At 52.2% G+C, this 11,169-nt stretch overlaps 2 protein-coding genes across 3 annotated transcripts in view; both read left to right on the top strand.

Annotated features, from left to right (window-relative positions):
- The window catches only part of micos10 (mitochondrial contact site and cristae organizing system subunit 10), a 2,470-nt gene extending 2,161 nt beyond the window's left edge, over positions 1 to 309 (top strand). The window contains exon 4 of the mRNA XM_034019317.3: positions 79 to 309. Coding sequence (XP_033875208.1) covers positions 79 to 87 — 9 coding nt within the window. The 3' untranslated portion in view covers positions 88 to 309. The remainder of the gene's footprint in view (positions 1 to 78) is intronic.
- A 1,971-nt stretch (positions 310 to 2,280) lies between these two features.
- LOC117411664 (neuroblastoma suppressor of tumorigenicity 1) lies at positions 2,281 to 9,786 on the top strand. 2 transcript variants are annotated; one of them, XM_059020186.1, is made up of 6 exons: positions 2,281 to 2,425; positions 2,459 to 2,681; positions 3,364 to 3,468; positions 6,815 to 7,013; positions 7,671 to 7,782; positions 7,923 to 9,786. In XM_059020186.1, exons 2-6 carry the CDS (start codon positions 2,489 to 2,491, stop codon positions 8,211 to 8,213), a joined length of 900 nt encoding a protein of 299 aa, XP_058876169.1. In that variant the 5' UTR covers positions 2,281 to 2,425; positions 2,459 to 2,488; the 3' UTR covers positions 8,214 to 9,786. The 2 variants fall into 2 exon arrangements, with proteins under 2 accessions (XP_058876169.1, XP_058876170.1); XM_059020187.1 differs by lacking the exons at positions 2,281 to 2,425; positions 2,459 to 2,681; positions 3,364 to 3,468 and adding an exon at positions 3,475 to 4,757.
- Positions 9,787 to 11,169: the final 1,383 nt, after the last annotated feature.

Raw genomic sequence — 11,169 nt, 5'->3', positions numbered from 1 at the left:
TGTATTCAGTATTACCCAGTGCAGGATTGATGCTTCTTGACTTGTGATCTAATAAATATTTCTTTGTTTTGTCCCCAGGAACAGTAACGGCATTATGTGTGTGAGACACTAGGGGGGCGATCTCTGTTTGCTGAGGCTGACCGGAGCGTCTCTCCACCCCCCTCCCCTCCCGGGTCCATTCTTCTCAACAACACAGATATCAGCTTGTGTGTCGGCGTGCTCGTTGTTGTGATGATGATGATGATGATGATGATGTTGCCGCTGTGTTCTAGTGATCACTCTGACTCAATAAAGGCAGTTCTGAATTGATGCAGCCGGCACGGTTGTGTTTGTGTTTCGGGAGGGGGAGGGGGAGGGGGAGGGGGAGGGGGAGGCAGTTCTGAATTGATGCAGCCGGCACGGTTGTGTTTGTGTTTCGGGAGGGGGAGGGGGGAGGCAGTTCTGAATTGATGCAGCCGGCACGGTTGTGTTTGTGTTTCGGGAGGGGGAGGGGGAGGCAGTTCTGAATTGATGCAGCCGGCACGGTTGTGTTTTGTGTTTCGGGAGGGGGAGGGGGGTAGGGGGGAGGGAGGGGGAGGCAGTTCTGAATTGATGCAGCCGGCACGGTTGTGTTTGTGTTTCGGGAGGGGGAAGGGGGAGGCAGTTCTAAATTGATGCAGCCGGTACGGTTGTGTTTGTGTTTCGGGAGGGGGAGGGGGAGGGGGAGGCAGTTCTGAATTGATGCAGCCGGCACGGTTGTGTTTGTGTTTCGGGAGGGGGAGGGGGAGGGGGGAGGGGGAGGCAGTTCTGAATTGATGCAGCCGGCACGGTTGTGTTTGTGTTTCGGGAGGGGGAGGGGGAGGCAGTTCTGAATTGATGCAGCCGGTACGGTTGTGTTGTGTTTCGGGAGGGGGAGGGGGAGGGGGAGGCAGTTCTGAATGATGCAGCCGGCACGGTGTTGTGTTTGTGTTTCGGGAGGGGGAGGGGGAGGCAGTTCTGAATTGATGCAGCCGGCACGGTTTGTGTTTGTGTTTCGGGAGGGGGAGGGGGAGGCAGTTCTGAATTGATGCAGCCGGCACGGTTGTGTTTGTGTTTCGGGAGGGGGGAGGGGGAGGGGGAGGCAGTTCTGAATTGATGCAAGCCGGCACGGTTGTGTTTGTGTTTTCGGGGGGGGAGGGGGAGGGGGGAGGGGGAGGCAGTTCTGAATTGATGCAGCCGGCACGGTTGTGTTTGTGTTTCGGGAGGGGGAGGGGGAGGGGGAGGCAGTTCTGAATTGATGCAGCCGGCACGGTTGTGTTTGTGTTTCGGGAGGGGGAGGGGAGGGGGAGGGGGAGGCAGTTCTGAATTGATGCAGCCGGCACGATTGTGTTTGTGTTTCGGGAGCGGGAGGGGGAGGGGGAGGCAGTTCTGAATTGATGCAGCCGGCACGGTTGTGTTTGTGTTTCGGGAGGGGGAGGGGGAGGGGAGGCATTCTGAATTGATGCAGCCGGCACGGTTGTGTTTGTGTTTCGGGAGGGAGAGGGGGGGGGGGAGGCAGTTCTGAATTGATGCAGCCGGCACGGTTGTGTTTGTGTTTTCGGGAGGGGGAGGGGGAGGCAGTTCTGAATTGATGCAGCCGGCACGGTTTGTGTTTGTGTTTCCGGGAAGGGGAGGCAGTTCTGAATTGATGCAGCCGGCACGGTTGTGTTTGTGTTTCGGGAGGGGGAGGGTTGCCCGGCACACGGCAACTGTGTCCAGCTGCTGCAATGTTTTAAAACATTTGGCTTTGGTCTGGGAACGGTTTACAATAGAGGTTACAGGAACCCCATTAATCTGAGAGATGCTGAAAGCATTAGCACAGGATCCTCTCATAAGAGAGCACTCACTAATGAGAGAGCACTCACTAATGAGAGAGCACTCACCTGTAATGAGAGCACTCACTAATGAGAGAGCACTCACACTGTAATGAGAGCACTCACCAATGAGAGAGCACTCACACTGTAATGAGAGAGCACTCACTGTAATGAGAGAGCACTCACTAATGAAAGAGCACTCACTAATGAGAGAGCACTCACCAATGAGAGAGCACTCACTAAGAGAGAGCACTCACACTGTAATGAGAGAGCACTCACTGTAATGAGAGAGCACTCACTAATGAAAGAGCACTCACTAATGAGAGAGCACTCACTAATGAAAGAGCACTCACACTGTAATGAGAGAGCACTCATTCTTTTCAATGCGGTGATTCCCTGGAGGGGGAGAGGGTGCAGTGTCAGCCCTGCCTGAGGGACGGGAACTATCGGGGGGGGGCAATGCATTCCAGATGAGCCCCCCCCCCCACACCCCCCCCCCCCCCCCCCCCCCGACTCCAAACCCAGTAACCCCATTATAACCAGTGGAGCTCAACTGAAATACACTGCAATAGCAAAACTATACATACCCCATAACAACACCACACTGATCCCAGGTGTTTAAAAAGGGCCTCGCACACTGATCCCAGTGTTAAAAAGGGCCTCGCACACTGATCCCAATGTTAAAAGAGGCCTCGCTAGCCCTCCTTGCGGTGGGACAGAGACCGTCCCGGGGGGGTTGGGAAGCTCCTATCCGAAGCCTTGGCTGTGGAAGCAGGACGCCCAGCCTGCCGGCTCCAGTGCTCTCGGGAAATGTCAGGAATGCTGCGGGAATGCCAAGGCCGGGCAGGGAGAGGCTTTTATTACTAGCAGGTGATCATCGCATTACACGGACCTGCAGGAAATTCAGATTCCACCTGCCAGCGGAGCCAACAAGCAGGACCTTTCTGAGACCCGGGGCAAGGAGAGGAGAGAGGAGACGAGAGAGAGGAGAGGAGAGAGAGAGGGGGGAGAGGAGACAGAGAAGAGGGGAGGAGGTGGGGGAGAGGAGGGTGGAGAGAGGAGAGGAGAGGAGAGAGAGGGGAGAGAAGAGATGAGAGGAGAGGGGGAAGGAGAGGAGACAGAGAAGAGGGGAGAGGAGGGAGAGAGAAGGGAGAGAGGGGAGAGGAGAGGGAGAGGAGAGGGGAGAGGAGGGGGGAGAGAGTGAGGGCTGGCTGTGATTGGTACTGGTACTGGCCCAGGCCTCATTTCAAATGCTTTTGTATTACTGTGTTTTCCTCCCATGCATGGAAGTTTGATTTAATAGCAGAATGCAGTTTGTAAAACGGGTCAGTAAGTTTGGATTGAATGCGCCTCTTGTGAGGCAGGAGGTATAGTCAGTCTGCACAGGTATTAAACTGTTTTATTTTACATTGCCGTGGAGGTAATGGGTTAAATTAGATTGACACATTCAGAAACTATGCATTTCTCTCTCTCTCTCTCTCTCTCTCGCTCGCTCTCTCTCTCCCTCCCTCTCTCTCTGTCCATCTCAATGGTATCTCGCTGGCAACTGAAGCGCGAGGAGCGAGGCGGTTCTGGCAGCGTGCCAACAAACACACCTGGAGGGAGGGAGAGAGGGAGGGAGAGAGACGCCTCTGCTCAGACTCACCCCAGCAGAGCTGTAAGTTGCCTCTGTAAAGCTGCCTGCCCTGCTTGCACGGTCCTGCCCTTCTCTTCATTCACACCTTCCGGATACTCGCCACGCCGCTGACGGGACTCGACCCCGGAGAGCCGGACTGAGCGCTGGCCTCGAACCCACTGCGCTGGAGTGACAGCCTGCTAGTTCTGCTGTTGCTATTGTTACTATTATGGCACAACTGCAAACTGCTGAGCTGCTTTCCTGTGCAATACAGCTTAGTTAAGGCGCAGCCCGTTCGGAACAGTGTGGCACCTGCGCGTCCACACTGGCAAATAATCGACTCGCTCATCTATAGACTTCCAGGACAGCCGACAAACATCTGCACGTGTTTTCTGTGTGCTCACGTGGACACCTTCAGAACTTCAAAACCAGTTGCAAGGACGTCACTGGAGCGTGCAACAGTAAAAACACACAAAACAAGACTCAAGCAAAGCTGGACACGGCTCTAGAGAACGAGCTTCCCCCGCCAGGTACCGGCCGCGGGAACACGCTCCCGGGACGCCGAGCTCACTCTGAGTCTCAGTCTGAGTCAGCTCCTCGCTTTTGAACTTGGACCAGCAGTTTCGAGGTTGGAATTTGGCAGTTTTTTTTGTTTCCATTTAGACTTTAACACAGCAGGGGGCTGGCGGAACTGGAGCTCGTTATTATTGCGGAGGAACAGAGAAAGTGAGTCCTGCGCAATCCTGCGCTGCCACTCTTTTGCCAGCAGCTTCCTGAGGACTTTATAAAAACTGTTTTTGTTGCACGTAACCGAGAGAGAGAGAAAGAGAGAGAGAGAGAGGCGCAGAGAGAGTGAGAGAGAGAGAGAGAGAGAGGCGCAGAGACAGGCATACATAGAGAGAGAGAGACAGAGGCAGAGAGAGAGAAAGAGAGAGAGAGAGAGGCAGAGAGAGAGAGAGACAGAGAGGCAGAGAGAGAGAGAGAGAGAGAGATACCGCCCGGGGCGCGTTCCGCTCACCCTCCCACCCGGCGCATTTCCCTGAATCATTTGGCTTCAAGATGTTTTTGATAGTGTAGGTTTTTTTGTGTTTTTTGGTGGGAGTCCAGCTGTGACGCTGTTATTCACCATTTCTCCTGCGTGTTCTACTTCTTCATCTTCGGATTGTTCTCAATACAAACCGCGGTCGCGCTGTCAGACCCTCAACGCGCCGGATCACGGGACCCGGACTGGACTTTGCGGGTCCTCGAGCACTGTCCCCCTGCCTGCTCCCTCGCACCCTCGCCGGCACAGCAAACAGGACTGACACAGTTTCATGTCTTTTTAAAAACTGGTAAGTATAAGAGAAAAAAAACTCGTGTTATATTCTCCTCTGTCCTCTCTCCTCTCGCGTCTCTCCCCTTTTCTAAAAGTAACCGCATTAAAACAACGCGCTCTGGTCGCTTTCCAGCTTTTTTCCCTTCCTGTCTCGTATCGGAGAGAATTGCTTTTATAAAACGAGCCTCCTAATGCGACGTGCCCGTTTTTGCACTCCTTTTATCTCGATGATAAATGGTCAAATTGAGCTTTTTAAATCCCAGCAAACCGACAATGATTTGCAGATGTGAAGCGACCCCGAACATGCATGTCGCAGAGGTCGAGACAGAAAGAAAACAAGGAGAAAGAATATACGATTCGATTTGATAATCACAATCCTAATCACAATCCTAATCACAATCCGAATCACAATCCTATTCACAATCCTAATCACAATCCTATTCACACACTCGCAATCACACTCACACGCGCTGTGGAACTGGGCGTGTAGCGAACTCGGTTGCAGATTGAGAAGTTTCTGTAACTCAGCTTCCTAATGCGGATCAGATGTTTGTTTTAATAAATCTCGCCGCTGGCTCGGCTGGTCGGGGCTCTGAAAGCACTGGGCGACCCCGCTGTCAGTCGTTGTGTTTTTGGCAGACGGAGGAGAGACTGCAGTTCCGAAAAGCTACACGAGGATTTATTTCAGCGACGCGTTCCAGCGCCTGGTTCCTGTTTTACAGCCGTTCACTTGATTGTATCTGTTTTACGATGTCAATGAACTCTATGGAGCGTCATCAGAATGATCTATCTCTAGGACAGGCGTTCCTGTATATATTCGAGCAGCTCAGAAGGACTCCCGTCTGTAATGATTCGCAGATACACACTGAGAGAAGGGAGGCTTACCGAAGACACAGTCCAAGAAAGGGCTTGTTTTTTTTACAGTGTAGTGGATTGTACTGCTTAGGGGAGGCCGGGGACAGCTGTAACCTTTTCTTACCTTTCTGTCCATTACGCAGAGATGATTTGAGCTAGTTTGACCAGACTTTGATACAAATAACTTCCACCTGTCCTCTAGCGATCCCCATGGCGATCCTGTTTTAAGAGCTGATAGACATACAGCCAGAGTGTGTGCGATGTTCCCACTGACCCCATGGCAAGCTTCATTCGTAACGAGGGCGGGGTCAGATGTAACATTCTGTGAAGAATAATTAAATAAACAACAACACGTTTACTTTGACTCAGAAACTGAATGTTTTATTGAATGAGATCAATTTTCACATGTATATAATGTTTGCTTTTATTTAAATCAGAAACTGAATATCTTTATTGAAAAAGAAACATGTTCACATTTGTTTCACATTTTCTTCCTACTTTTAAAACTTTTTAACATTCCTAAAATCCTAGGCCTTATCAAGCAAGAATATTTCGTTTTCTGCAGTGCAAGATTCACGTGCCCAGTTCAGCTAATGGTGTATGGGGTTGATTGTAACACGTGTTACAACTGGCCCCACCCCAGGGAGCAATTACTAAACCTCATGTTCCAGCAACAACCAAACACAGAGCAGTGAAAGGTGTCAGTTATAAGTACAGAGATCCGGGATGAGGATGCTGAAGCCTGGATCCATAACCTGGATAACACAGGTACAGATCACAGGAAGAGCGCTGAGGAAACACTGTACTCTAGCAGGTCACAAACCCATGAGTGTCGATCAAACCATAGAGAGCTCCTGTTCCACTGGCAGACAGAGACCTGAACAGAGCCTGTGCCCAGTGACTGATGGCTTCTGATTGGAGAAATTCAAGGCGTTACAACCGGCCCCGCTCTCCCTACTGTATAAAACCATACCTGTTTACTGGTGCGGGTGCAGGGCGGCTCACTCGAGCGGGCTGGGACGCGGTCTCTTGAGATTTTATTCTGGTGATTTAAATGTATTTATTTAGTTGTTATAATGAGATTATATGATGGGATTACACTGCACAGCTGTTCTATGCTGAAATGAGACGCTGGCGCCACCCTGTGGCCGGCAAGTGCATTCACATTTTCTTTCTCTGTGGACAGTGTTGACGGCTCTCTCTCCCCTCCTGTCTCAGGTTGCTGTAGTGCTGCTGGAGCGATGCCGAGCTGCGTTGTGATTGGCTGGCTGCTGCTGCTGCCAGCTCTGTGCCTGGCCGCGCCCGCTCACATTAACCGCCTGGCGCTGTTCCCCGACAAGAGCGCCTGGTGTGAGGCGAAGAACATCACGCAGATCGTGGGGCACAGCGGCTGTGAAGCACAGTCCATACAGAACCGGTGAGGGCCAGAGAGACACAGCATGCATCAGGAGCTCACTGCGTGTGTGTGCGTGTGTGTGCGTGTGTGTGTGTGTGTGCATGCGTGTGTGTGCGTGCATGCGTGTGTGTGCATGTGTGTATGTATGTATGTATTCTGTGTATATGTGTTGTCTGTATATTATTATTATTTATTTCTTAGCAGACGCCCTTATCCAGGGTGATTTACAATTGTTACAAGATGTCACATTATTTTTACATACAATTACATTATTTTTTTACACAGTATTTTTACCTACAATTACCCATTTATACAGTTGGGTTTTTACTGGAGCAATCTAGGTAAAGTACCTTGCTCAAGGGTACAGCAGCAGTGTCCCCCACCTGGGATTGAACCCACGACCCTCCGGTCAAGAGTCCAGGGCCCTAACCACTACTCCACACCGCTGCCCAATTATTTGATATGTTATTGACTGCGATTATTAAAATCGGGTGGGAGGGGAATTATTTGATATGCTATTAACTGCGATTATTAAAATCGGGGTGGGAGGGGAATTATTTGATATGTTATTAACTGCGATTATTAAAATCGGGTGGGAGGGGAATTATTGTGTGTATATGTCATGTGTGTGTATATGTATGTGTATATTTATATGTATCTCTCTCTCTCTCTCCGCAGGGCCTGTCTGGGGCAGTGCTTCAGCTACAGTGTGCCCAACACCTTCCCCCAGTCCACAGAATCCCTGGTGCACTGCGACTCCTGCATGCCAGCCCAGTCCCTGTGGGAGGTGGTGAGTATCCCTGCACCCCGAATCCCTGCACCCTGAATCCCTGCACCCTGATTCCCTGCTCCCTGAATCCCTGCTCCCTGAATCCCTGCTCCCTGGATCTCTGCTGTGTTTAGGGTTTGTAACCGCTCTCCTCTCCGCAGGTCACACTGGACTGCCCCGGGAACAAGGAGATGCCCCGCGTGGACAAGCTAGTGGAGAAGATCCTGCACTGCAGCTGCCAGTCTTGCGGCAAGGAGCCCGTCCTGGAGGGGGCGCTGTTCAACGTGTACCTGAACCCCCCCGCCCCCCCCCAGCCTGGCCACGGCCACCACCACCTGGAGAGAGCGGGGGCAGGGGGGAGGGGGAGAGCGAGCATGCTGCCCTGCCAACACACACTGAGAAACAAGAGCACTAGACCCCTCACCCCCTCCCTCCCTCCATCCCTCCTCTGAACCCCTCCTCCCTCCCTCTGTCCCCCTCCTCCATCCCTCCCCTCACCCCCTCCCTCCCTCCCTCCTCCATCCCTCCCTCCGTCGCCTCCCCTCACCCCCTCCTCCCTCCATCCCTTCCCTCACCCCCTCCTCCGAACCCCTCCTCCCTCCCTCCCCTCACCCCCTCCCTCCCTCCCCTCCTCCCTCCCTCCCTCCGTTGCCTCCCCTCACCCCCTCCCTCCCTCCATCCCTCCTCTGAACCCCTCCTCCCTCTGTCCCCCTCCTCCGTCCCTCACCTCACCCCCTCCCTCCTCCATCCCTCCCTCCGTCGCCTCCCCTCACCCCCTCCTCCCTCCATCCCTTCCCTCACCCCCTCCTCCGAACCCCTCTTCCCTCCCTCCCCTCCCCTCCTCCCTCCCTCCGTTGCCTCCCCTCACCCCCTCCTCCCTCCATCCCTGCCCTCACCCCCTCCTCTGAACCCCTCCTCCCTCCCTCCATCCTCCTCTTTCCTCCTCCATCCCTCCCTCCCTCCCTCCCCTCTGTCGCCTCCCCTCCCTCCCTCCGTCACCTCCCCTCACCCCCTCCTCCCTCCGTCCCTCCCCTCACCCCCTCCTCTGAACCCCTCCCTCCCTCCGTCGCCTCCCCTCCCTCCCTCCCTCCCCTCATCCCCTCCCTCCCTCCCTCCATCCCTCCCCTCTCACACCTCTAACATTCACGGTTGTATTCAAACATTTTCAACAGGTTAGAGTCTATATTCAACTTCTGTATTTCCTTCTTGATGAAAAAAAGTAACAAAATTGGTATAAATGTATAAACAAAATTCTAAATGAAGAAAATTAATAAACCGTTCTTCGTTCTGCTTAGTAAAGGTTTGATGCAGGAATGGATTTGCATGCAGCTGCAGCCCAGAGAGAGCCAGGTTTAGACGAAGCAGATACCACAGATGACCACTAGAGGGCAGGGGCCTCACAGGAACCACTTGACAGACCGCCAGAGCCGCCGGGGCGCTGCAGGGCAGGCGAGAGCTCCGAGCTGGGGGATTGAAGGGTCAGGATGAGGCTGTTTTAAACGGGAGAGTCACAGATGTGGCTTTATTCAGTGTCATGGCTGCATTTCATGACAAGCACTGGGGGATGTTAAGGCTTGCTTGCAATGAGACAGGCCGGTTTCGTGCCAGTCTGTGCAGGGTTAACATGCTGTCTGACTCCGGGTTCTCCTCGCCTGCAGGCGGCAGCAGCAGCAGCGATGAGAAGCAGGACGATGCACAGCTAAGGGTCGCTTTCACTGTTTCATTTTTAGACACCGGCTGTAGGGTTAGGGTTAGAAATCTGCATTAGAAACGAGAACTCAGAGACACTCAGCACGGTGACAAGGCGCGGGGGATAGGGTTGCTATGGTGACTAGGGATACAGAAATGGAGTGAAAGCCTTGCCTTGAAGTCCTGTCACTGACTAGCGATTCATTAGCGTAGGTTAACAAGAGATCATTACTTCATTCATTCTTGTAAAAATGACAGTTTGTATGATCTATTCCACGCTGTATGCAGTAATTATTAGTAAAATAAATAAACACATGAGTTGCTTTTTAAAAATGATGATTATTCACAGTGTGTGTGTGTGTCACTGTGTGTGTGAGAGAGAGTGTGTGTGTGTGTCAGTGTGTGTGTCACTGTGTGTGTGAGAGAGAGAGTGTGTGTGTCAGTGTGTATGTATGTGTCAGTGTGTCACTGTGTGTGTGTGTGTGTGTGTGTGTGTCACTGTGTGTGTGTGTGTCACTGTGTGTGTGTGTGTGTGTGTGTCACTGTGTGTGTGTGTGTCACTGTGTGTGTGAGAGAGAGAGAGTGTGTGTATGTGTCAGTGTGTGTATGTGTCAGTGTGTGTGTGTCACTGTGTCAGTGTGTGTGTGTCACTGTGTGTGTGTGTGTCACTGTGTGTGTGAGAGAGAGAGTGTGTGTGTGTATGTGTCAGTGTGTGTATGTGTCAGTGTGTGTGTGTCACTGTGTGTGTGTGTGTGTCACTGTGTGTGTTTCTGCATGGAGTAAACTTATGGAAGAGACACTTAAAATAACAGCGCACTGGCGTTTAACTGATATAGCTAGACATCCCTCCATCTCTCTCTCTCTCTCTCTCTCCCCTTCTCTCCCTCTCTCTCTCGGATTAGCGCAGGATCTCGCCCGTGTTCAATCCGCCGATGCGGCTGCACGCACACAGTGCGCCAGGGGACAGTTTGTAACTCAGGGAGCGGCGTTCAGGTAGAGCCGTCGTATACTCCAGCGGTTTAGGTTCATTATTATGCAAAGCGTGGAAAATGAAAATTGCAAATGTGAGTGCGGGCTGTCAGGCTGCTGGAGGCGGAAATCATTATCCTCTCAAGAGCACTTTCAATGTACATTTCCATATCCACGCTCTTCACAGTCCTTTCGAAATGACCCTTCCATCTGGAAAGGAGGCAAAGGCTTCGCGGAGAAGCCTCTGGCACGCACACATGGCAGCGACACGGCCTTCTCGTTGCATTCATTATTATGTAAATGCACGGTATCTTAAATTCACAAGAACACAAAAACCGCAACCGATGATCCCTTGGACTTTATTGCACACTGCGAGCCCGTGTCACGGTTTATAATGACAAGAATTACAATCATTGACATTTAATTATGCATAGTCTAATGCAACGTAACCGCAGCGGACAGGCTCTCTGTGCAGCTTATCTCTCGAGGGCCGCGTCCCCCGCTGTGACTGGAATGAAGTGAGCTTCATTACTGAGGTACCCCGAGGACCGAGCCGCGATTATCGGCCGGGACTGAAGGGGCTGCCGCTGAATCGAGCACGGCGCGCTGAAGCTCGAGGAGGCAGGCAGCGATCTACATGTGGAGCCGCTATTAATAAATAGAAGCTACTTCAAAGTTTACACCGCAGAAGCAATTGAAAAGTGTGGAAAATAACACGAATTCATGAAAAACATCCATCCATCTATCTAT

Source organism: Acipenser ruthenus, unplaced genomic scaffold, assembly GCF_902713425.1.
Source record: "Acipenser ruthenus unplaced genomic scaffold, fAciRut3.2 maternal haplotype, whole genome shotgun sequence".
Classification (NCBI taxonomy): Eukaryota; Metazoa; Chordata; class Actinopteri; order Acipenseriformes; family Acipenseridae; genus Acipenser; species Acipenser ruthenus.
The sequence above is the reverse complement of the archived record's forward strand: the minus strand, read 5'-3'. Positions and strand labels throughout refer to the sequence as shown.